General features: G+C 38.5%; 1 protein-coding gene across 17 annotated transcripts in view; it reads right to left on the bottom strand.

The window, feature by feature from the left end:
* The window catches only part of Luc7l2 (LUC7 like 2, pre-mRNA splicing factor), a 67,595-nt gene that overhangs the window by 17,009 nt on the left and 22,968 nt on the right, over window positions 1-27,618 (bottom strand). For all 17 annotated transcript variants that reach the window (XM_004851264.4, XM_004851269.4, XM_087205924.1 and 14 more), the window contains 3 exons: window positions 11,457-11,555; window positions 7,118-7,228; window positions 2,908-3,051 (listed from right to left, as the gene is read on the bottom strand). In XM_004851264.4, coding sequence (XP_004851321.1) covers window positions 2,908-3,051; window positions 7,118-7,228; window positions 11,457-11,555 — 354 coding nt within the window. The remainder of the gene's footprint in view (window positions 1-2,907; window positions 3,052-7,117; window positions 7,229-11,456; window positions 11,556-27,618) is intronic.

Genomic DNA, 27,618 nt, shown 5'->3' with positions numbered 1-27,618 from the left:
CCATCTTGTCATTTGTTTTCTATGTCTTTTTTTTTTAAGGTACTGAGGATCGAACTTAGGACCTTGTGCTCACAAGGCAGGCACAGTGCCACTGGGTTAAATCCCTGGCCCTGTCTTTTGTTATTTGTTTCTTTTCTGCTTTCTTTTGGAGTAAATAATCTTTTTACTGCCATTTTAACTCAGCATTTTCTTTTTTTTTGTTTCTTTCTTTTGGTACCAGGACCAAACTCAGGATTTTGAGCTTGCCAGGCAAGGGCACTAATACTAAGGGTACATCCCTGGCCCTTAACTCAGCATCTTCTCCATGGTTTCTGATATACAATCTTAACTCACAAGAAAGCTGGAGCAGCTATAATAATCAGACAAAGGAGATGTGGGAACAAAGGACATTCCTAGGGTTAAGGAGGGACATTTCAAACTAACATTTCAATTTATCAAAAGGCATAATCCTAAATGTATATTCACCTAAAAACAGCTTCAAAATTAATGAAGAAAAAAAAAGTGACCAAAAGGAAAGGAGAAGGCATGGTGGTACACACCAGTAATACTAGCACTTGGGAGGCTGAGGCAGGAGGATCACTGTCAGTGTGAGGCCAGCCTAGGCTACATAGTGAATTCAAAGGGAGCCTGAATTACACAGTGAGACCCTGTCTCAACAAACAAAAACAAAAACCCTGAAATCTATATAACCCTTAAAGAATTTAATTCTTTTTTTTGGTACTGGGGATGGAATTCAGGACCACTGACCTAAATCCCCAGCCCAAAGGATTTAATTCCTTTTTGTTTCTGAGACAGGGTCTCATTATGCAGTTTAGACTACACTAGCCTTGAACTCGTGGCAATCCTCCTGGCAATCCTCCTGCCTCGGCTTCTCAAGTGCTGGGATTACAGGCACACACCATCATGCCCAGCAAGAATGTTTTTTCTTTTTGGTACCAGGAGTCGAACTCAGGACCTCCAGCTTGCTGTGCTGTACTGCTGAGTCACATTCCTGGATCCAGGGAATTCTTCTTCTTTTTTTTTTTTGTTACCAGGATCATACTCAGAACCTTTCGCTTACAAGACACGTGGCAGCACCACTGAGCTAAATCCCCGACCCAGGGAATTTAATTCATTTTTTTTTTTGGTACCAGGGATTGAACTTGGGTCCTTGCACTTGCACAACAGGCAGCGAAGGCACTGAGCTAAATGCCCCGCCCAGGGAATTTAATTCTTAACTAAACAAAATTCCCTGTAAGGACAGCTCCAATCCTAGATGGTTTAAGGTAAATTCTATCCAACATTTAAAGAAGAAACAATACTAATCCTTTAAAAAAAAAATCACTTTCCAAGTCATTTTATAAATTGGCATTACTGTGACACAGGCCAAAGACAAAGTCTTACATGTGTAAGTTACTAAGAATGGCTGGAGAGGGCTGGGGATTTAGCTCAGTGGTTCCGGCGCCTGCCTCGAAAGCCCAAAGTCCCGAGTTCGATCCCCGGTATCAAAAAAAAAAAAGAATGGCTGGAGATCTGGGTGCAATGGCACACACCTATAATCCCGGCACTCTGGGAAGCTAAAAACAGAAGGATCACAAGTTAAGAGTTTAGCCTGGGAAACTTAGCAAGACCCTGTGTCAAAATATAAATTTTTTTTAAAAAACAGGGTTAGGGATGTAGCTCAGTGCAAAAGTCCAGGGTTAATTCTAGTCCTTAAAATAAATAAATATATAATTAAATGAATAAATGAATGGCTGGGGAATAAGATACACTGTATAAATTTCCTTCAATTCTTTCCTTTCTGTGAGAAATATCTAACATGTTTTGGGTCCTCCTCTTCGTCCAAAGAGAAGAATATACTACTGAATGTAATATGTTCTTAATATCATTCTACTGATACTGTGAGAAGCAATGAATAGTCTCTCTTTTCTCTTCCCTCCCCTCAATGCTTGCCTTCCTCCTCTGCTGAACATCAACACATAAAGCAGCATAAAAAGAAATGTTGAGGACATCCTAAAATAGCTTCTCTCTATTCCACTTCCTTCTCTACTCTGAAGAGGAGCAATAATACCAGGGAAGAGAGAAAAAAGGGCAAAAAGCAGACACTCCAAAGCACTTGGGGTGACAGGGCTTTCCATCGTGATCTTGCCACAACAGACTCTGCTGTCTTAACAACCAAAATACACTGGTAAAAGGTTTAAGAAGAAAAAAACTAGGGTAGGTTGCTGAGGGTTGAGAGGAATCATGTGAAAGTAGAAATCATATCCTCGGGTATAGCAGCCACGCAGGTGACTGTAAAGCCAGTCTGATGTGATCAGTTAGTGGCAGTGGATATAGGGAGAAAGTACAGTGCAATCCCTACTAAAAAACACTGGATTTTCTAAAAACCATTGGGTTGCACCAATCAAAACAGAACTTTTTCTGTAAGATACAGATGTTTACTTGTGCTGCAAAAGAAGTATGAGACAAAGCTCCTAGGGTATGAGCAGACTGTAATGAGGTAGCAAGAGAATCAGGAACGCTACACTGGTAGTTGCATGGGGGTCCATCTGGTTAGTGGGGGATAGAGTGTCACGGTGACTAAGAACATGCAGAATGTGTGTGTCTTCCATGTGTGTAACCACCATGTGTGGGTAGCTGGTTTAATTGCATTTACCAGTTTTTCTCAGCATTATCAATGGCTCCAAATTTCCAAAAACCACTAATTCTTTTTTTTTTTTGGTACCAGAGATCAAACTCAGGTACTTGTGCAGCAGGCAGTGAAACCATTGAGCTAAATCCCTGGCCCCAAAAACCACTAATTCTGAAACAAAATCTAGCCATATGGCATAGATCACTTAAATATTTTAAATTGATTTAAATTCCCTTTAATAACTTTCCAGTAATTTCCAAATATATGTTCTCCAATAAGTACACACAGGAATTTACCTCTGCTTCTCTTTTCTTTGCCCGTGCTTTCTCTACTTCATCCATTACTTTCTGGGATTCTTCCACATTCCCTTCAGCTCCTAGTTGTTCCACTTTGGCTAATAATTTACCAATTTCTTCATTTAACTCATGAACACGTTCTGCCTAGAAAGAAATAGAAGATCATGAATAACAAAATGAATATGAAACTTCAAAGTATTTCAGAAATGCTCAAAAAATATTTGTTATCTAAGGCAGTATGACTATAAGTAATGTTTTGCAGTATATCTTGAACTGGTGAATAAAAGATAGATAATAGGAAGAGGGAGGTATACTTTGCAAAGATGGGTAAGGGTCTGGGGATGAGAGGAGAAAGGAAGGCAAGGAGAAGGGGAAATAAAAATGATTAAGGTACGATATGTCTGTGTACCAATTCCCCATGATGAATGTAATTATTATGTATTGCAAACATATACTAATAAAAATATATGTAAATGAAAAAAAAGAAACTGGTAAAACACCAGGATGTTTTCAACCTACCTACTTTCACCTCTGTAAGATCAAGGATACTAGATCTCAATGTAACTTCTACTGTCTAGGCTAGGCTTAGGTATTACAAGTTTCTTCCATGATCTGTCCCTCTGCACCTTCCCAAAGCATTTCTTAATGTTCTTTCCAACTTTTAACACAATCTAAATTATATTGTTTCCCAGACTTGCCCTGGTGTTTTCTGCCTGGGACTTTGCACGTGCTTCCTGGGATGTCACCCATTACCACCCGCCTCCCCTGAGTGACTATTCAGTGTTCATTGATTCAGCAAGATCTAAATGAAGTCTCTTTTCAGAGGCATCCCTGAACAATCACATCCCGTCTCCACTTAAACACGCAAGTACAGATGATGACAATACCCTCCCCTTTGTATCTTTTTTGACAAGTACTTGTACACATGGCATACTTTATGACAGCCATCTGAATTTGTCATCTTTGTATCTCCAGTGCCCATCAAACAGCACAGGCTCTTATGTGCTAGAGAAATGAATTGGTGGATATTCTGTAAAGCAATGGTCGGACACTTTAGGAGTCCCATAAATGTGGATTATTGCTGAACCAATTATTAACTACGTAATTTTCGCCACTCAGTTAAACGCAAATGTATTTTCCTCATCTGAGAAGTAGAAATAATACCTATCCCACAAAGTCCTGAGAAAACACACTTTGTACATCTACTGCATAGTAATGGTTTTCAGTACATTAGCAGGGCAGCCCCTCCTACAGTCTATACCTTTCCATTGGATTAATTCTTGCCCCAGGTTTGATATAATCATTATAACCATTATCATCCTGGGAAACTAGTTCATTCTACTATGTGGCCAATTATATTAGCAAACAAAGTTTTAATTTGATATGAACACCAAATCCCAACCAACTTGTGTGCTCATGATTTTTCTCAGTTCTTTCAATCCAAGATACTCCTTTCTTCAGAGATTCCCAAGTCTTATTATCATTAAATCTCTGCCACTGAATGACCGCATTAATGCCCAGGGATCTTCACCCTTTCCTGTATCCATGTCCTTTGCATGTAACTGGGTATTGCACCCTGTACTCCACTCTGAATTTGGCCACACACAAGGTTTTGGTTACTGGAATGGTAGCAAGCATGACCCAAAGAAGTCTTGAAAAGCCTTTATTTATTTATTTTTTTGGTACTGGGGATCAAACTTGGGACCTTGCACTTACAAAGCAGGTGGTGGAACCACTGAGCTAAATCCCCGACCCTTGAAAACCCTTTAGAGAATGGGCATGATGATTCTCTGCAGCTCTGCCTTGACCATGAGAACACAGCCAGGCCAGCCTCCTGAACATAATCAGTAGCCTCCAGCTGACTGAAGACATGTAACAGGACATACCCAGTTGACACAAGAATAAGTGTCCGGTCAAGATCAGTCTAAATGGATTACAGACAAATGGACAAAATAAATAATGTTTTAAGTCACTTTAATCTTGAGGCAGTTTCATTATATAGCACTTCTGCAGTGATAATCAATAGTGTTGTACAACCAATCAGCTTCAGCCTACCACATTATTATGGATCTTTTTTAACCACAAGATACTAGCTAGAGCTTGTGGTTCAAGATGCATATTTTTATAGTCCCCATCTTCAGAGAACTTTTCAGGAAAAGGCTAGCTAAAATTAACTCTTTCCTTGAACAAAGGAACCTACTTCCCTTTGTATATGTGTATGTGAAAACCGTATCTGGGGCTGGGGATTTAGCTCAGTGGTTCCACCGCCTGCCTCGCAAGCATGGGGACCCAAGTTCAATCCCCAGTACCAAAAAAAAAAAAAAAAAAAAAGAAAAGAAAACTGTATCTGAATGCTGTCATCTGAAATTTACCTGGGAAATCCTCTCATTTTCCATTTTCCTAAATGCACCAGATTATAATGAATGGTACAGAACCATGTTATGGAGCAGAAAGTAGTAAGCCAACCAAATTCAATATATAGAGCTTTGTTTAGCTTAGGATTACAAAAATTAGCTCTATATAGGAGAATGAACATATCTGGCTATTAGCATTTAAAAATACTGTTAATTTGGGGATGTAATATTATGGTTGTTTTACTAGCAAAATATAACAGCTAGGATTTGCTTTTAAGCAAATAAAGCAATAATGAAACAATAACAGAAAACTGAAGGCTTTGAAACTTGGTGCTGGATCCACTCTACTTTTCCTATAATTATAGCATGTGGTGAGTTCACAAAACATTTTTAAAAAGTAGTGAGTCAAAACATGAAGAACAACACTCAAAACTCAACATTTAAAAAGCCAAAAAAGGCCAGGGATTTAGCTCAGTGGTTCCGCCACTTGCCTCGCAAGCACAAGGACCCGAGTTTGATCCCCAGTACTAAAAATAAATAAATAAATAAAAAGCCAAAAAATCAATTAGAGAATGGGCAAAAGATCTATGAAGACATTTCACTGAAGAGCACATACAGATAGCAAGTATACACATGACATCCAACATCATTAGTCGTGGGGGAAACGCAAACTGAAAGCCGTCCTACAGGGCTATCAGACAGATAAAAACTGAAACATGGTTGCTATGAAATGCTGGCACAGACATGGAAAAACTGTATCACTCACACATTGCTGGTAGGAATGTGAAATGGTACAGTCACTCTAGAAAAGACTGGCAGTTGCTTTCAAAACTAAAGACAGATTTATATTATGACCCAGCCATTACATTCTTGGGTATTTATCCTAAAGAAATGGAAGCATATATCAATAAAAAAATCTATACACAAATAGTTACTGCAGTTTTGTTATTAGCCATTAAGTAGACAACCACGCAAATGTCCTTCAATGTGTCAACTGTGTTATATCTAACACCATGTTACTCTACTCAGAAATAAAAAGGAATGAACTCCCAAAACATACAACTTGCATGAACTTCAAGGTACTAATGGCTAGTCAATATGCCAATCTCAAAAGGATAATGTACAGGGCCAGGGATGTAGCTCAGTGGTGTGGCACCTGCCTGGCAAGCGCAAGGTCCTGGAGTTTGATTCCCAGTACTTGGTGGTGGTGGTGGGGGGGGATAATGTACAATTATACCACACAGTATTTACAAAATAATAATGAAAGAGATGAAGAATAAATTAGTGGTTGCCAAGGGGTAGGGATTGGGGGATGGATGCTTCCATAAAAGGGGTAACTGAGGGAATCTTAGTGATGATCCTACAGATAAACATCTTAATTAAGGTGATAGGTACACAATTTTGCATATGATATAACTGCACAGAACCATATATACATGCGTGCAAGCACAAATGAATCCATGCATAATTAGTTAATGCTGAACAAAATAGAAGGATTAGCCCTATGTCAATTCTATGATATCACACTACAGTTGTCTCAGATGTTAATGCTGGGTTCGTCAAAGAAAGTATACACAGAATTCCTATGTCTTTGGAATCTCCTGCAAATCTACTCCAAAATAAAAAGTTAAACAGAAATAGCGGGCTGAAACTACACTTTGACAAAGCATGGTGGTATACGCCTGTAATCCTAGCACTTGGTAGGCTGAGGCAGAAGGATCGCCATCCTGGGATATAGATTGAGTTCAAAGCCAGCCTGAATTACACAGTGAGACCCTGTCTCAAAACACCAAAAAAAAAAAAGAAAAGAAATAGAAAAAGAAACTACATTTTGTCCTAATGATGGAGATTCTTACCTTTGCAGCCACTTCAGCACTAATCTCTTCTTGAGTTTCTGCTAATCTTTTCTTAGCCACTTCTGTTCTTCGATCACAATCTGCAATAAATGACTGCAGATGATCCATGGCCTACAAAATTGAAATTTAAAAAATTACTGCTTGAATGTCAACTTTACTCTGAGATATCTTTATTTAGGACTGGGTATGGTGGCACATGCCTGTAATCCTAGCACTCAGGGACAGAACAGAAGAATCCTAAATTTGAGCTCAGCCTAAGCAATTTAATGAGACTGTCTTGGAATTAAAAATAAAAAAAGAGCTAAGGACATAGCTCAGTGTGAAGGACTAAGTTCAGTCTCCAATAACATGAAAAAATTAATCTTGGCCTGGGATTTATCTCAGTGGTTCCACCACCTGCTTCAAAAGTGCAGGTCCCAAGTTCGATCCCTGGTACCAATAAATAAATAAATAAATAAATAAATCTTTATTCAAAAACTGTACTTTGTTTTGTTTTTTTGGTACCTGGGATCAAACTCGGGACCTTGCGCTTGCCAGGCAGGTGGCAGAGCCACTGAGCTAAATCCCTGGCCCTCAAAAACTATACTTTGGCTGGTCGTGGTGGCTCACATCTCTAGTACTAGCACTAAGAAGGGTAAGGCAGGAGGATCACCACGAGTTCAAGGCCAGTCTGAACCTCACAGTGAGACCCTGTTTCAAAACAAAACAAAACAAAACAAAACAAAACAAAAAAAACTATACTCAGGTTTTTGTTTGCTTTTTTGGGTTGTTTTTGTTTTTTAAAGGGTCTTGCTATGTAATCCAGGCTGCGTGAACTCATGGTGATCCCCTTGCTTGAGCCTCCCAAGTGCTGGGATTACAGGTATGTGCCACTACACCCCATTTATACTTTATTGTTTTAAAAATGCTACCATGGGGCCAGGGATTTGGCTCAGTGGTTTCGCTGCCTGCTGCGCAAGCACAAGGACCCGAGTTAAAACTCCAGTATCAAAAAAAAAAAAAAAAAAGCTACCATGGAAGTAAATCAATTATGCCAGGTTCAATTACGAATCTAAAATGCAATTTGACTTCTACCAAACTGGCAAAGAGTAAAAGATAATTCCAGAAAAGTAAGGCTATAAAAAATTACCACCTTCATCTTCTGCTGAAGCAAGTACAAACCAATGGAGCCTTTATAAAAAGGCAATGGGGGCCCGGGGATTTGGTTCAGTGGTCCCACCACCTGCCTCGCGAGCACAAGGTTCCAAGCTCCATCCCCAGTACCAAAAAACAAAACAACAAAACAAAACAAAAGGCAATGGGTTTTTTTTCTCATCAAAAACCCTTTAAAGGGCTGGGATTTAGCTCAGTGGTGCTGCGACCTGCCTCCCAAGCACAAGGTCCCAAGCTCAATCCCTGGTACCAAAAAAAAAAAAAAACCCTTTAAAATTTCTGACATAGTAAAATTTTACTTCCCTGAAGGCTGAGGATGTAACAGAGCTTAATGGAAAAGTGCTTGGTAAGCACTTACAGGGCCCCAGGTTCAATTCCCAGTACGCAAAACCAAACAACCAAAAACCAAACGAATGAAACGAAGAAGGGGCAGGAGGACTAAAGAAAGAAAAGAGAGGGCAGGGGATAATATTTAGAGATGTTATTCAGTGTTACTCAGTATTACAACTGTGGAAAGTAAATAACCAGCCAACACCACGAATTTCTGATCTTCAGTCATTTAAAAAGACATGCTTGAGGAATACGGCAATATTCAGGATTCACCCATAAATAAAAGGCAAGTTACAAAATGTTATATGTAATAAAATCCCCATTATATAAATTAAAGAAGCATAAAAAAAGAAAATGTTAATTATCTGAACATTTTGATAGTTTTTACTTATTTGTTTTCTGTTTTTCAAACATTCCACAGTGAAAATGTTACAACCAGGAAAACAAACTTTTTTTTCAAAGATTAAACCACTAGGAATTTTCAAAATGACTAAACTAGAAAAATCCAGCTCGGGCCTGGGATTGAGTTCAGTGGTTCCACCACCTGCCTCGCAAGTGCAAGGTTCCGACTTTGATGCCCGGTACAAAAAAAAAAAGAAAAATCCAGCTCAATATTTATGTAAAAAACATTCATAAGGCATAGTCAACATATCTATGGTTAAATGATAATTCATGTAAAATTAAACTTTAAATAACTGTTTAGTTAAAAATACAAATTTCTTCAGCCCAGACATTTAAAAAATTGTTAGCTCCCCAGTACCAAAAAAAAAAATTGTTAGGTAATCCAAGAATTTATTCGAAGAGAATATAAACCATGTGAGTATTTCTAAAAAGCAATAAAGATCATTTAAAAGCTTTTATTTAAACCACAAGGAGTGGTGCACATCTGTAATCCCAGCACTCTGGTAGGCTAAGGCAGGAGGCTCACAAACTCAAACCTAGCCGTGGCAACAATGAGTTTGTCTAAAAAATAAAAATGTTGGGGGATGTAACTCAGTATAAAGGCCCTGGTTTCAATCTCCAGTACCACCACCACCATCACCACCCCCCCAAAAAAAAAGAAAAGGCTTTTGTCTGTAATGACACAGAAGACAGCTATTTATTTTCTATTTTGTCAAATTCATCTTTTCATTAAATCACAACAGAAATCTATTTAAATTTCCTCATGTGAACATAAACATAGCCTCTCAAAAAAGAGAAACAGACTAATTAAATTGTGTTAGGTCAACTAAGCAGCTATTTAAAAGCTGAGAGGAAACTAGAATACAACCTCAATTTCTTGGAGCAGAATACAGGAATGGATAAAGAATTTAAGTATGTAAAATGAAGCCAAAGCCTGTAACCCAGCATCTTGGGAGGCTGAGGCAGCAGGATTGTGAATTTGAGGCCAGCCTGGGCTACTTAGTAAGTTTAAGCCCAATCTGGGCTACATAGTAAGACCCTATCTCAAAAAGAAGCTAAAAATAATACTGTTCTGAGACAGGGTATCCCTAAATTGCCCAGGCTGGCCTCAAATTGCCTCACCCTCCCAAGTAGCTGAGATTATAGCTCACCACACCCAACAAGCTTCCCTATTTTTATACAATCAATTCTCATATAAAATCAACAATATAAAATTATATCAGGGCCTTTTCAGATACCTAAATGGTATCTTCTATTTTATTAGTTTTACATTAAAAACATAGTTCTTAATACCCTGATATATATGTATATAAAATATATAGGTAACAAGCCAGGTATGGGGGTACATACCTGTAATCTCAACACTCTGAGTGGCGAAGGCAGGAGGACTAAAAGTTCAAACCCCACCTGGGAAACTTAAACTCTATCTCAAAATTGAAATAGGGGGCCGCGGATTTAGCTCAGTGGTTTTGATGCCTGCTGCGCAAGTACAAGGACCCAAGTTTGATCCCTGGCACCAAAAAAACAAAAAACAAAAAAAGGGCTGGGGATTTAGCTCAGTGGTTTCGCCGCCTGCTGCGCAAGCGCATGGACCCGAGTTCGACCCCCCAGTACCAAAAAAAAAAAATTTGAAATAGGGCAGGTGGCAGGGGAGAGGGGAGGAATAGGAATGTAGCTAGGTGTGAAGGCCCTGGGTTCAATCACTAGTGTTAGAAAAAAAAGGTAATATAAAAATGAATCTGAACAATCTCAGTAGACTGCAAAAGAAGGACCTTATATGCATTAGAAATTAGTTGCTTATATTTGTTGAAATTACTATTTCCTAAATCATTATCATCAGGAAGAATATGTTTACAAAACATAATAATTGCAGGGCTTCTACACATTTCTTAAAAATCCCCGACTTAGTCAGATGTGGTAACCCACTTGTAATCTTAGCTCTCTGGGAGGCTGAGGCAAAAGGATCACAAATTCAAAGCCACCCTGGGCAATTTAGTGAAATCCTGCCTCAAAATAAATAAAAGGGCTTGGAAGCCCAACATACTGGCACATGCCCGCAATTCCAGCACTCTATAGGCTGAGGCAGGAGGATCACCTTGAATTCAAGGCCAGCTTGGGCTACATATCTAGTTCAGGACTGGCCCAAACTAGACCTAGACCCTGCTAAAAGAACAAAAAACAAAAAAAGCCCAAAGGACTGGAGATAAAGCTCAGAGCAAAGGTCTCTACGTTCAATTTCCAGTACTAGGGAGAAAAAAATCTCAGTCCCATACAATTTTACAATGTGTTTTATAATGTATTGACAAAAAACCACTACTTGATTTTACTTGAGTATCATCCTTCACATAACCACAGAGAATAATTTGCTAATAAATTTCCTACTATGATACTAATATATACTACAAATATTTTACAGCAAAAAGATAATATAATCCATTAAAGCAAAAATACATACATCAAGTTCAAAGAAAAAATCCTGTTCTTTGGATGCAATTTCATAATCTGCTCTTAAAGCCAGGTCATGAACTTTCAGACATTCTCCAAGATCCATTCTCTAGGTAAGAAAAAAAGAAAGACATATTGACACAGAAAATATATTTTTAAGAATTCATTAACAGTCAGTTCTCTTCATAATACATATTAAGTCATACAGATGTTTAGTTATAGACCTTCAAATTATAAAATTTCAGACAAGTATAAAACTTGGTGTTAGAGAAAAATAGCACCATTCTATCTAACAGATGGGAACAGAATCATTTTTGTACTTAAGAGCAAATGAGTGAGCCAGGGATGTAGCTCAGTGGCGCTGTGCCTGCCTGGTGAGTGAGTACAAGGTCCTGAGTTCCATCCCTGGTACCAAAGGGGGTTAAAAAAAAAAAAAGCAAGTGAGAAAGGAAAAGGCTTTCAAAATCTGAAAAAGCTTCTAGCTTCTATATCACAACATAATACATAACATAGTTATTTATTAATAAGACCCAGTATAAATTCACAAAGAACAAGTATCTATCAGAGAAATAAAATACTCATACTAAACCCAGCATCCTTCTACTTAGAATTTCAAATTAGACATCATTTATCAAACCAGAGTCTTTTCTCATATCTGGGACAAAATCAAATCCCTAAAAATCTATCCTCTTTGCATGTGGAAACTGACAAGATCTTTCATGAAATCCTTTCAGAGGCAAAAAAAAAAAAAAAAAAGCAAAATGCACAGGTAATTAAGTATGTGAGGAATGGGTGATCAACCTAAGGAAGAGACTTTCCAACCAGAGGTATACACCTCCACCCCTGGAATGTCTGTCTCTGGAGGGTTAGTGAAAAAGGAGAACAATAAGTCAAAACAGTACAGTAAATATTCCTTTCATTTGTTACAAGCTATCTACAAAATGAAAGTACAACAAAACACTGACAGCAGTAAGGACATTCCTTCAATTAATAACTAGGTAACTACTTAAGGATACAGTGGTAAGGGACACAGTCTCTGGCTTCATGAAGCTTGCATTCTTTTGTAAAAATAAATTTTATTGGTACACTTTAGATATACACAACGATCACATTCATCATATGGAATTTGTACCTACTCACAATATAACTTGATTCTTTTCCCCCCAACCCCCTCCCATCCCTTCAACCTTTCTCCCCTTACTTACAAAAGCTTTGTTTCTATTTTGGAGCCTGCATTCTTGAAGACAGAAAAATAATAAATCTCAGCACTCAGGAGGCTGAGACAAGAGGATCACTGTGAGTTCAAGGCCAGCCAGGTCTACAGTGAGTTCAAGAGCAGCCTGAACCACATAGCAAGACCCTGTCTCAAAAAACAAAAATTCTGAACAATTAATACACCAGATAGAAATAAATCTAATCTGATTTTTTAAAAATGTATTATAAAGGCCTGGGATTTAGCTCAGTGGTTTCGCCGCCTGCTGCGCAAGCGCAAGCACCTGAGTTCGATCCCTGGTACCAAAAAAAAATGTATTATAAGCAACATGAGAAATCACTACTGAAGACAAGTTTCATTTTGTTTTTGTGAGACAGGGTTTCCCTTTGTAGTTCAGGGTGCCTTGAACTCACTATGTAGCACAGGCTGGCTTCAAACTCGTGGTGATCCTCCTGCTCAGCCTCCCAGTGCTGGGATTACAGGTGTGCACCACCACACCTGGCTTTACTGAAGGCTAATTTTAAAAGCAAACTCCTAATTGGGTATCGTGACACATGCCTTTAATCTTGAGTCTGAAGCAGGAGGATTGCTGTAACTTTGAGGGCAGCCTGGGTTACACAGTGAGCTCAGATCAGCCTGAACTACATTAACAATCAATACCCAGGCTCAAAAAACAAAAATAATAAAAATTAAACCAGGGGCCAGGGATTTAGCTCAGTGGCACCACACCTGCCTTGCAAGGGGAAGGTCCTGAGTTTGATCCCTGGTACCAAAAAACAAAAACAACAACAAAATTAAACCAAACCTCTGCCTTCCAAATAACACATTCTGTGTGCTGACACATTTCAAAGGAAATATGAATAAACTAGATGAAATGTGTCAACACCAAGCCATGCAGAAGAACCTGGTATCAGAGGTGAATAGGGAAATGCAAATCAAAATTACAAAGATTCCATCTTATCCCAGACGAAATGGCCATCATGATGTTCACTTTGGCAGCACATACATATACTGAAAGTGGAAAGAACGGCTATCGTCATGAATACAAAAAGCAAGGGGCCAGGGATGTAGCTCAGCAGCACAGCGCCTGCCTGGCAAGAATGAGGTCCTGAATTAGATCCCCGATACCAAAAAAAAAAAAAAAAAAAAGAAACCAAAGAATACAAAAAGCAAATGCTGATGAGGATATAGAGCAAAAGGGTATTGCTATGTCAAAATATGAACCTAATTAGCAATCAACTGAAAAACTTCTCATAAACAAGCAGAAATAAATTTATCATGGCTTCAATGGTCTCCAGAGAGTCGGGTTTTAACTCTTTCAAAGTTAAAAGAAAATTTCTAATAATTAGAGCCTTACAAAGAAAGATGGAACAAGGTTTCTTGTTAGTGAGTCCCCAGATAACAGGTTCAAACACAGCTTTGCCAACAATTTATTTAGGATATTGAGGGGAAAATTCAATCTGGTACCTTTTATTTTTCCTTTTAACTCTTGAGATTTTATGATTAGTGTTAAGAAGCACTATTTCTCTATAAAACTATTTTACACACAATTCTTAAATTACATATAGGAATGAACAGAAAAGTAAAACTAGTGCCCCTGAAGTTTTCCTTTAAGAAATAAGGCAGAGGGCCGGGGATTTAACTCAGTGGTTTCGCTGCCTGCTGCACAAGTGCAAGGACCCGAGTTCGATCCTCAGTACCAAAAAAAAGAAAAAAGAAATAAGGCAGATAAGCTTAGCACAGGTGGTGACCACAGGTAGTGCACACCTGTAGTCCCAGAACTCAGGAGGCTGAGGCAGGAAGAGTGTCATGGGTTTGAGGCCAGCCTGGGCTAGTGAGTTCAACACAGCCTGAGCTACATAGTGAGACCCTATCTCAAAACCAACAAACAAACAAGGCAGACACACAAGCTCAATATTGCATAGCTTCTCTTATATGAGAAACAATATGTACAAATAAAGAGTGAACTAGGAAAGAAATAAAAGTAGGGAGAAATTCAAATACTTCTCCAAATTATATATTGTTGTTTAAAAAATAATGCAATATATATGCTAATTTTTCATTTATACTGAAGTTTCTTTTTTGTAAGAATCTTTTTTATGTCTTGTACTAATCTGAAAATGTCCAGACAGTGTAATAACTATTGTTATTCTCTTATCTATGAAAATTTCTTTTTTCGTAAAAGAAAAAAGAAAAGCCATTAAAAAGTTCTCATCGCCCTAATTGTTTTAAAACACTGTGGGGCCAGGGATTTAGCCCAGTGGTTCCAGCGCGTGCCGCGCAAACTCAAGGTCCCGAGTTCAATCCCTGGTACCAAAAAAAAAAAGGGAAAAGAAAAAGTAGTAGAGGGCCAGGGATTTAGCTCAGTGGCACTGCGCCTGCCTTGCAAGCCTAAGGTCCTGAGTTCGATCCCCGGTACCAGGAAAAAAAAAGTAGTAGAAAAATACTTAAAGCCTCCCTTTTTTAAACACATTGGTGACTGAACTCTGGGCCTTCACACTGAGTTATATCCCTGGCCTATCTGCCTGCCCATCGGCCCATGTGCCCATCCATCCGCCCACCCACCTATCTATGAGACAGGTTTCCCTAACAAGCCCAGCACTCCTAAGTGTTTTTAGTGTGCAGAGTTGGGAACTACTAACCCATCTAGTTTCATTCTCATTCTCTGCACAGAAAGAGTAACTTGTTCAGGGTGTTTATTACAAAACCTGGCTAGACTGTTAGACTAACCTCGCTTTCACTTTATCATTCTAGTTCCAATGATTTCAGTGCTTAGTATTTTTCAATCATCTTCCATAATACAGTACCTAGAAAAAGCTCTCTGCACAGACATCCAAAGCTGTCTTTTTACCAGACAGTTCCCTTACCTTTATCCCATAACTCCATGTCCAATATGCTCTCAATAAAAATTTGCAATATAAACTCTGCCTCACCTGAATACCCTTGTCTCTATGACAGGAACCCCAGGATAACTCTCTCCCCTCCTTAAATTTATATCATGCAACCAAAGAAAAGGCAACTGTGTGGTTTATTTTTTATTCTATTTTTTTCCAGTACCAGGGATCGAGCTCAAGACTTTGCACTTGCCAAGCAGGCGTGGCACCGCTGAGCTATATCCCTGGCCTTACAACTGTGTGATTTAAAAACAAAGGCTAGGAAGGCTGGGGATTTAGCTCAGTGGTTTCACCGCCTGCTGCACAAGCACAAGGACCCGAGTTTGATCCCTGGTACCAAAAAAACCAAAAAATAAAAAAACAAAGGCTAGGGATGCAGCCAGGGGTACAGCACTTGCCTAGTATGCACAAGGCCCCTGGGTTTGGCCCCCAGCACTACAACAACAAAACAAACAAAAGGACACAATTATACCACTATAGTAGGGATTGAGTTTGGTGAGAGTAGAGTTGGGAGGAAGGTCTACCTTGAGATGGAATATGGGAAGGGAAGAACATGAATTTACTGGAATGTGAGCTCTACAAGGGTGAGGATTGTTCTATGCATGATATACCTATGGCTGGCACACATGACTCCTTAGTAAGTATTCTGTTAAGTGAACAAGACTGAGAAAAGAGTAGGAAACATCTGGCACAGGGGCAGAGCAAGTTGGGGCAGGGGTGCAGAAGCATTCCAGAACAAAGCCAGTCTTGGCTTCTGGAAGGGAGGCACCTACCCTCTCCTTGGATTCTCTCCTTTTGCTTGGACTCTTTTCCTTCCTATGCACTTAATCTTTTTTTGTTTTCTTCTTTTCTAAGAGGCAGAATACTTGGGTTTGTGACTATCCTGAGCTCTTGCAATTTTAGTCTGGCATGTCTTAAGTGCTCATCTCTTCTGGCACCTAGTAGGTCAGTGTGTGGCGCAAGGCCAAATTTTGGCATTCTAGATACCAGTCATCTATGTTCCTTGGCCTATGACTTCCTGACTTAGCATCCACTCTGGCAAGCAAGAGGAGTATTTAAAATTTAAGAATCCAAAAGAAACCCCCAACAACTACCTGCTATTAAAAATTAGTGCATGCGCCGGGGATTCAGCTCAATGGTTCCACTGCCTACCTTGCAAGCTCAAGGTCCCAAGTTCGATCCCCAGTACCAAAAAAAAAAAAAAAAATTTACTGCAGCGGACAATGGTAAAACAGGATAGACCCAGCCCTGCCAAAGATGTTGGATCTCATTGTCTTAAGTGTATTTTCAGTGCCTTCTCCCCACCTCTAAGCCCCCCAATAAAATGATCCCTCTCCCAAAAAAAAGTGAGTGCAAGGGAAAGCAAGACTCAGCTAACATTCTCCATGATCCTAAGTGATCTATTTAAAAAGCCACTGCATAGACAGCCACAACAGAACTATGCCATGACCCCTACAAATCAACCATCCCGGAGCCTCTGGCCTTCTTTCCACCAGATCCACTCTGACCTCCTTAGCACATTAATGGTATTTCAGTGCTTCCAACACCACATTAGGACATTTGCTTCAGCTGCTGATTCTCTTTTTAAGTAAGTGAAACTGAACAAAAGGTTTGATGATTTATTCCAATTTAAAATGATTATTTGTGATAAAAGGAAGTTTCATGTTCTAAAATTTAACAAGTAATTTACTTCATAATTACATTCTTGCCACAAGTGTATTCTTTTTTGTTGTTGTTTTTGAGACAGGGTCCTACTGTGTAGTTCAGACTGGCCTTGATCTCACTATGTACCCCACTCTGGCCTCACACTCCCAGCAATCCTCCTGCCTCAGCCACCTAAGTGCTTGGATTACAAGCATGCGTCATTACACCTAGCTTTCCACAGGGTTATTCTTGGTACTCTATTTCAATTATCAGGCATTAAGATTGTAAATGAAGAAAACAACAATTATTTTTGTTGTTTTTTTTGGTACTGGGGATCGGATCGAACTTGGGTCCTTGCGCTCGTGAAGCAGGTGGCAAAACCACTGAGCTAAATCCCTGGTCTATGCTTATTTTTAATTGAATAATTTCAGTTTCACATTTCGTCTCCTACATTTCAAATCTATTCCTTCATGAACCTGGTTTTTTTGTTGTTGTTTTTATGCTGGGGATTGAACGTGGGATCTTGCATTTGCTGGGTTGTTTTTTTTTTGAGACAGGGTCTCACTAGATAGTCCAGGCTGGGCTCAAACTCCTGAGTGCTAGGATTATAGGCGTGCACCACCATCCTGGGTCTCCACGAAATCTTAACCAATTAATTACATGTGATCCTAATACCATCTCTCAAAACCCCATAGCAGTCCATTCTATATTTTTCTGTTTAACAAAGTTGGCTCTGTTAAATGCTTTTTTGTTTTGTTTTTGAATTTCTGACAGTGAAATGTTTCTTCCTTTATAGCAAACCAGGCTTTGCAAAACACACGTTGCACAAACTGTAAATATTAGATTGATTTGACTACAAATTCTAGGAACTTAAAAAAACAATGCAGTAAGTGCACACAAGATAAACAGACAATAAAGTTTAATTATTTTTATATGGTGGAAAGAAATATTTTAAGAGGCTCCCAGCAGGAGTTTGATTCAACTACAAAATAGTCATATAGGGACAAATTATGTAGCTATTAAAGTGATATTCCTTTTGCACCTCAGAGGGCACAAAATTTTTTTTAATGTTTTTTTTTTGGTACTGGGGATCGAGCTCTGGACCTTGTGCTTTCGAGGCAGGCAGCGACACCACTGAGCTAAATCCCCAGCACTTTAAAAAAATTTTTTTAAGCGGGGGGAGCGAGTAACAGAGACCTACTGCTACAACATAGACACCTATAACTGAAAATATAGCCATGTTTACATTTTTTAAGAATTGTTACAGTAAAAGACACATTGCCATTAATCCCCTTGAAAATATCCCCCCTCACTTCGAACACACTAATCATTCTTCTACTTTGTGAAACAGTTTCTAGAAGTACTCTTGCATGTCTTAAATTATACTAGCATGCTGCTTCCATGTCCAGAATCACATGAAAATATTTACCCTTTGTGGTCATTGTGACTTTGAAGAAGACCCAGAAAATGCATGGTGCCAGATCTGGAGAAGGTGGCTGAGGACACAGCCAAATATTTTTATGAGACTGCATTTCCACTGGATGGTGATTGGCAGCAGTATTCAGTGTATTTTTATCACACCTTGTGAAGACACTGAAAGAGGACTTCCACAATTGCTTCAGAAAATGGAAACAATGATAGAGTAAGATGTTCCAAGTGAGGGGGAGCATTCTGAAATTAATGGGAATGTACCTTTTATTATGATACATATTTTAAAATTTAAACAGTCACTGTATATTTTGATCTCCCCTTGTATAACTAAATGCCACTTTTGTGGTTCAGAAATACTCACTGCTATGAGTTTTGTTTGTATTAACTATTTGGTGCTGGTTGAATTATAGGCAATGAACATGTATTATTCTTGCAATCAGAAAAAAAAATCAGTGAAACCACTTTAATTTTAGAGAAAAAAATGTATACAACAAGAACAGAGGCATATGCAAATTTTACATCAAAACCAACAAATGAAGCTACGCATGGCGGTACTTGAATATAATCCTAGCTACTGGAGAGAATGAGGCAGGAGGGTCCCAAGTTCAAAGCCAGCCTAGACAATTAAGCAAGACTGTCTCAAAAAAATTCTAGCAGAAAAAAAAAGGCTATATACAGGCAGAAGACTGAACCCAGACTTGTATCTCTCATCATATATTAAAATAAAATCAAAATGGATTAAAGATCTAAATCAGAAACAATCTCCAAAAGACAAAACTCTTGAAGAAACTGGCATAAGCAATAACTTTCTGAACAGAACCCCAAAGCACAAGAAATAGCATCAAGAATCAACAAATGGGGGCCGGGGATTTAGCTCAGTGGTTTTGCTGCCTGCTGCACAAGCACAAGGACCTGAGTTCAAGCCCCATTACCAAAAACACCAAAAAAACAACAAAAAAAGAATCAACAAATGGGATCTTATCAAATTAAGAAGCTTCTGCACAGCAAAGGAAACAACAGAGTGAAGAGATGACCTACAAAATGGAAAAGAATGTTTTTTGCCAGCTATACCACAGACAGAAGACTAATATCTAGAATATATAAAAAGCTCAAAAAAATCAGACCTCCCAAAATAAAAAATCCAATCAAAAAATGGACATCTGAAATGAACAGACACTTCTCAGAAGTACAAATGGCCAATAAATACAAGAAAAAGTGTTCAACTTCACTGGCCATTAGAGAAACACAAACTAAACAACTCTAAGACTGCAACTTATTCCAGAATGAATGGCTATGATCAAGAAGTCAAATACTAACAAATGCTAGTGAGGCTGCAGAGAAAAAGGAACCCTTCTACATTGTTGGTAGGAATGTAAACTAGTGCAACCACTACGGAATCAGTATAGAGATTCCCCAAAAAATTAGAAATTCCATTTGATCCAGGTATTATTCCCTTTCTAGATATCTTTTTTTTTTTTTTGGTACCAGGGATTGAACTCTGGTCCTTGCGCTTGTGCAGCAGGCGGCAAAACCACCAAGCTAAATCCCCGGCCCCTCTAGATATCTTTTTCTTCTTTTTTTTTTAAGATATCTTCTTGAAAGAGTTAAAGACATCATATTAGTGGCAAGCTTGGAGAGTCTTTTGTCTTTTGCCTAACATGAGGCACTGACCTCTCAGCTCCCCAGTTTAGCTGCAAAATTGTCTTTGTCTTTTATCCTTCACCATACTCCTCAAGCAGCCAGCCAGGGGCTTGGCCAGTCCCTGGTACTACATAGTGAGACCCTATCTCAAAATAACAAAATAAAACAAATGTAGACTGGTACAGAGACCTCTCTATAACACGATAAATAAAAAAGAAATTCAAACAATAAAATGTCATCTGTTAAAACACACACAAGTTGGTCCCGATAGAGCACACCTGCAATCTCAGAACTTTGGGAGGGTGAGGCAGGAGCACAAATTTGAGCTCAAACTAGCAACTTGGTAACAGCAGGACTCTGTCTCAAAATATTAAAAAGGACTGGGGATGTAATATAGGCACATGCACACAAATACAGAGGAGTACAAAAGACAACCACTCAACTGTGGGCAGGGCTCAAGTCTGAGAAGGGGGGTGATATGTAATACGAAACATTCACATTTTATGTTTTATCCTCTTGTACTTGAAGAATATTTGGTATAGTATCAAAACACAATTGACTGGGCACAATGGCAAGTCAAAAGACTTCCTTTTACCTTTTATTTATCTATGTGACTCTGAGAAATTAATTCACTTTATCTCTCAACTTTTCTCAAGTACTTCAAGAATGCTGATGGATCGAGTAAGATGTTTACGAAAGCAGGTTGTCAAAGAACTTTTTTTATACTGCCTACACTGGGATATAAGCACAATGAGGAATTCTTAAAAAAACAACAAAAAAAAGCTACCTCTATTAAGTATTAGTATGTTTGAGGGAGGTTTCCAGAAAAAGTGAAAATGGTTTACACAGAAATAAAGGCAGAAGCCAGGCCTGGTGACACACACCTCTAATCCCAGCACTCAGGAGGCTGAGGCAGGAAGATCATGATGAGTACTAGGCCAGCCTGGACTACATAGTGAGTTCATGATCAGCCTGAGCTACACAAAAAGACTCTGTCACACACAAAAAAGGAAAAAGGAGCAGGAAATAGCACAAATGTTTCAAGAGGAGAATAAATTACTTCCTATGTGGAGGATGAACAGGAACAATTAAACTAGACCCAGGTGATTTCTAGTAAGAGGACAGGGGAAAATAATGCTGAAAAACAGGATATAGGCCAGGTGCAATGGTACACACTTGTAATTCCAGTACTCAGGAGACTGAGGCAGGAGGATCAAGATTTGGGAGATCAGCCTGGACTATATAAGCAAAACCCTGTCTCAGGAAAAAAAAAAAAAAAGAACACCAAAACCAAACCAAACCAAAACAAAATAATGCCAGGATATAGAATTATTCTGGTCTAGAGGTTACTACTCTGCAATTGTTAACTATATTGTGAAAGATGATAAAAATGAGTCTTGACAGCCAGGTGTGGTAGTATAGGCCTGTAATCCTAGCACAGGAGGCTGAGGCAGGAGGATCACCTCAAGTTGGAGGCCAGCCTGGGCTACATAGTGAGCTCAAGGCCAGCTCGAACTACATAGTGAGACTCTGTCTCCAAAAAATAAATAAGTACGCCACCTGCCTCGCAAGCGCAAGGTCCCAAGTTCAATCCCCAGTACCAAAATAAATAAATAAATAAATAAATAAATAGGAGTCTTCTGCAGAATTTACTCTTCAAGCAAGGAATAAGTGTCTACAGGGACAGAAATATGACATGATGAAATCTATGTTTAGAAGCATTAATATTACTACATTGGCTTGACAATAATCAAGCAAGAGCAAGGCAGGCTATTACTACAATCCAACACCTTAGGGTTAAATTAGAAGAGGAAAGAGAAAGGAAAAGAAAGTTAAACCAGGGTGCTAAAGAAAAACTTTAAGCATGAGAAGGACCTCTGAAATGAATTCCAACACTACCTTCCTACAAGTACTCAAAACAGGCTCAGAAAGATCAAACGTTTTGCCTAAAAATAATGACAGACAACAGAACACAAATCTGAATGCAGCTCAACAATCTTTCAATAATACAATTGTCTCAATAATTAACTAAGTGGGAATGAAGTGTGAAGAGGGAAAAGTCAGGAGTCTTTTCAGGGTTTCAAGTATCTCAAAGCGTGAGAACAAAGATGCTACTAAGAGAACTTAATAAAACAAAGAAAGGTTGCTTTGTGAAAAAAAATCTCTTGATTTGTTCATGCTGAATTTGACCTAACAGCAGGAAATGCTGGTAGTAGTGTCTTGTATGATACACATATGTCTACCTGCACTATAGGCTTTCTTTTTCCAAGCCTAAAGTTTTATATATTCCTCCTTGGAATTACAGCTCAAGCATTTTCTGGGAGACTGTCATTAACAAACTATAGAAGAAAACAAATTTTAATCTCTCTAGGTCAATGTATTAACAATGGAGATACTTGGACTGGGGATTTAGCTCAGTGGCAACGCACCTGCTTCTCAAGTGCACGGTCCTGAGTTCGATCCTGGGTATCAAAAAAACCCCCACAAAAATCAATAGAGATACTGAAAAGTATTCCTAAGGAGCAGTGTCACCTGCAAAATCACAATGGATAGTAGGAGAGGACACATACTTGAGAATATAAGTTCCTAAAGAAATGTGATTTAATAATATAAATAAGAACTTTTATCATACTCAGACTTTAAAATAAACACCATAAGTAAAGGTAGTAGTGGACAGCTTGCCTAGCATATATGAAGCCCCCACCATCACAAAAAAAATAAACCATCTTTCTTCACATTAACCCCAACACTTTTCTTTTTTGGTACCGGGGATCGAACTCAGGACCTTGCGCTTGTGAGGCAGGTGCGGTGCCACTGAGCTAAAGCCCCGGCCCTCAACACTTTTCTTTTTAAAACAGCTTTGGCTATTGTGACTTTCTTCACAGTAGCCCATCCTGCTTTCTCCAGGTTGTCCTTTTACTGCTTTTTCTCCTTTCACTCAGCCCAAGCTTGCTCTGCAGAGCCAGTTTCTCCCTCATTCTTTTCTTCTTCGGCACTGGGGATCAAACTCAGGGCCTTGCGCTGGTGAGGCAGGCATGCTCCACACCACTGAACTAAATCCCTAGACCTCCCTCATTCTTTTTTTTTTTTTTGGTACCAGGGATCGAACTCAGGTCCTTGCGCTTGTGCAGCAGGCAGCGAAACCACTGAGCTAAATCCCCAGCCCTCCCTCATTCTTCATTCTTATTTTTTCAAATAAATTCTATCACTGCTTAAAAAAATAAAACCACCTTGGGCCAGGGATTTGGCTCAGTGGTTCTGTTGCCTGCCTCGCTAACACAAGGTCCTGAATTCAATCCCCGGTACCAAAAAAATAAAATAAAATAAAACTACCTTAATCAGATCAAGAGTTCTATTTTCATGTAACCTGGCTTTAATTCTTCAATTTATTTGTATTTTTTAAATTTGTTTTAAATTTATTTAATTATATTAGTTTGTTCAAAATAATCCTTTCCATTTGTCTTTTTGCGTTTTCTAACACTATTCTAAGATACTCAAATGTAAGGGTAATAATTTAGGTATAATAGGAACATAGCAAGGAATTAGTATAGCACTACAAAGTGTATAAACCAGCAAGAGAAAAGCCAGAAAAAAAACATGACAGCAGGACATGTGATTTCTTTCATCTCCCACACCAACGCTAGTTCTTTTTGGTGTTTGGAGACAAGGTAGCTATGCAGTCCAGGCTGCCCTGAACTCACTGACCCTCTTGCCTCAGCCTCCCGAGTGCTAGGATGACAGACAAGCACCACCACACCCAGCAATGCTATTCCCTAAAACACAAATCACCTACACTTTGGTCCTTGCTTCTTGCACCTTCACTCTCTGTTGTCTCCTTCTGTTTGTATAATTTCTCTTCCATCTAAATTCAGTGCTTGCTTTAAGACACAGTTTAAGAACAACAACAAAAATGCCTAATACAATAAACCAATATGGATAACAAGAAAACTTGGATGAGAGTCTCAATTATGCTACTATTATTGAAAATAAAAATTGAGGGCTGAGGATTTAGCTCATTGTTTCTGTCGCATGCCTCAAAAGCGCAAGGTCCGGAGTTCAATCCCTGGTATGAAAAAAAAAAAAAAAAATTAAGGGCTGGGGTGTAGCTCAGTGGTAGAGCACTTGCCTAAAATGCACAGCCACTGGATTGGACCCAAAAATAAATGAAATAAAAATTAAGGTTTTTCTTTGCAAATTGCAATCTTGGCTCTAAAACCTAACAAGTCTAGATGAGTATTAGGTGAAGAAGTAGTTCAGAAAGTAGTTCCAAGCTATTTTACTACTTCCCAACTCTGCCTTCCAGAGTGCTAGGATTACAGTATCTGCTACCACACCTGGTGACTACTTCCCAACTTATCTGCCTCTTCCCATCTGTACCCTCAACCTCCAAGGAAATTTTTCCAAGTCAATAAAGACAAATGTTCGTCTAACTTTTCCCAGGATCTTTTTGAAGAAATACTTCTGTACTCATTTCTGAACATAGATATGCAAAGATAATTAGAAAAAATTAAGACAGTTTACCTCAAAAAGACTACTACCCACCTGGGAAGGAGGGGGTAGAGACAAATAACAAGTACAGTACCTGCTTAGTAGTACAGAAAGTATACTAGTATACTCGACTTCAGAGATTAAATGGCTAGAAGCTAAGGCAATTATGTGCAATAAATGAGGCATGATTTAAATCTACTTTTTTTTTTTTTGGTACTGGGGATTGAACTTGGGTCCTTGCGCTTTCGAGGCAGGCGGTGGAACCACTGAGCTAAATCCCCAGCCCTAGGCATGATTGAAATCTGAAGAGAGAGAAAGGATATTCCAGGCAGAGAAAAAAGGTAAGCAAAAATGTGAAGCATGCTGGAGAAAGAAAGTAATGAAACAAGAGGACCAAACTGTTGAGGATTTTAGCTTTTTACTATAAACAATAGGAAGCTACCATAAAGTTTCTGTGTAGGAACATGCAGCAAGTTAATGTCCCCTCAGAAATGACTAGGTTCATGTGAAATTTAAGTCATTTCTCTTGGGAGAGATATTTCGGATGTACTCCTAATCCTCTCTTCCCTACATTGTAAAATGTTGGGATTGTGGATCACAGGAAGAAGTGGGGATTTTGTTGATTTTTTTTTTTTTACATTCCTCATGAAATTTATACTATTTAACTATTCTTGGTATAAAATCTTATTACATGTATAAAAATAAAAATGATCCCAATTGAAAAAAAAAAGGACTAGCTTCTTTTCAACATGCAAATGTCTTCAAATGTCCCTTCACTGAAAAGGTTTTCTTGGGCCAGGGGATTTAGCTCAGTGATTCTGGCACCTGCCACACAAGCAAAAGGTCCCGAGTTCAATCCCTGGTACCAAAAAAAAAAAGGTTTTCTCCAACTGCCTTGCCTTGGCCCCTGCCCTACCAGATTCCAGGCACTGAGTACCTAAGCATGCTGTTCTAGGTAACATTTCTCACCAACTAAAACCACATTACCTTTTCATACTGGGTGGTGTGTCTCCTGCATTATACTGTAAGTTCCTACCATCCCCACTTCAGTATTCCCATCACTTATCACAGCACACGGCACATAGTAGGTACACACCAAGTATTTAAGCAAATGAAACTGACCAGGAGCATTCTCAAATGAAAAAGTGAACGAATCTTTTATTGTTTGCAGTACTAGGGACTGAACCTAGGACCATTTTGCACTGAGCTATACCTGCAGCCAATTTTTATTTTGAGACAAGTTCTCACTAAGTAGTTAAGACAAATCATTTCTTGAAAAAGTTTTAACTTTTACATTTAAAATTACTTTCTTTTAATCACACTCATTTTATTTCAGAAACAACTTTTCTAAAAACAAACATTGTGGGCCAGGGATTTAGTTCAGTGGTTCCGCCACCTGCCTGGAAAGCGCAAGGTCCTTAGTTTGATCCCCAGTACCAAAAAGTAAATACTTACATACATACATACATACATACATACAAACATTGTAAACTCCTACCTTCTTCATTCAGCCCTCATTAACTTGATCCCTCTCACTAATCTATTTCTTCCTCTGCTTAATTCCAGTATCACTAAAATTTCATCATTCCAATACTTTTACCATTACTAACTTAAATTCTGAAGCTTAAAGTTGGTTTTTAAAACAGATTTATTTATATACTTAACATTCTACTTTTTGATGGATCAGTCATTCATTCAATAAAATGAAGAGATCCTGTTCTAGATGTTGGGCATATAACACTGGAAAAAAAGTGACCCTCTCTTTAAGAAACTTACGTTGTAGCAGCTGATTTAAAACATTTTGTGCAGATCTACTTCTTACCATTTCTTCTGCTTGTCTATAATTTCATGGCTCTTTTAAACATGTACTCTCAAAGAAAGCAGTGATTCAGGTATAGATGTAGCCAAATACCTGAGTATACACCATGCCTTATAAGAAAAAGTCAAAAAAGGAATAATAAAGGAAGTTTCAGTGAGTAAAAACTATTCTTTGATTAAAATCCAAAACCTACTGGGGCACCATAAAATCAGCTCAGAATTTTGACAATGAACATTTCCATATCAAATCACTTCTAGAGGACAGAAAAGAGCTGGGCCTGGTGGTGCAAACCCATACTCCCAGTTACTAGGGATGCTGAAGCAAGAGGATTCCAAATATAAGGCCAGTCTGGGCAACTTATTAAGACCCTATTTCAAAATAAAATTAAAAGAGTTGGGGCTACAGCTCAGTGGTGGAATCCTTACATCGTAATATGTACAAGACCCTGGGTTCAATCCCTAATATTGCAAAAGAAAAAAAAATTTCTTAAAAAATTACTCAAAGACTGTTTTCTCTGTTCTACATTTTATACCTCCCTGATAACTTATTATCTATCTTAAGAATTAATTATGGAGCCAGGGATTTAGCTCAGTGCTGCCTGCCTCGCAAGCGCAAGGGCCTGAGTTCGATCCTGGGTACCAAAAAACAAACAAACAAACAAAAGAATTATGTTTGAAGTTATGAAAGACTAAAGAGAGAAATGTAAAATGTTACAAAGGCATTTTCATGAAACTGAATTCCAAAAAATCTACAAATTTTCCGTTATGAATACAATTTTTAGAAATCACACACTATACAAGTGCTTGATATAAGGTCCAACCTCTTAATAATGAAAAAAGCCAAGAAATATATCTCTATATATTCTTTTGCTAAATAATCCAGAATATTGGTAAGCTATAATCTGCTGGAAATGACAAATCTAAGGAATAAGGTCAGGAAAACTAATGGGCATCCTTTAGTTTGTTTTGTTTTGTTTTTAGCAAAGGCCACAGCACAAAATTTACTAGAATTATTTTGCTAAATAATTTATATACATTCAACA

This window comes from Heterocephalus glaber, unplaced genomic scaffold (assembly GCF_053883595.1).
Source record: "Heterocephalus glaber isolate CG9 unplaced genomic scaffold, H.glaber_assembly_v1.0 deba00000621, whole genome shotgun sequence".
Lineage (NCBI taxonomy): Eukaryota > Metazoa > Chordata > Mammalia > Rodentia > Bathyergidae > Heterocephalus > Heterocephalus glaber.
The sequence above is the reverse complement of the archived record's forward strand: the minus strand, read 5'-3'. Positions and strand labels throughout refer to the sequence as shown.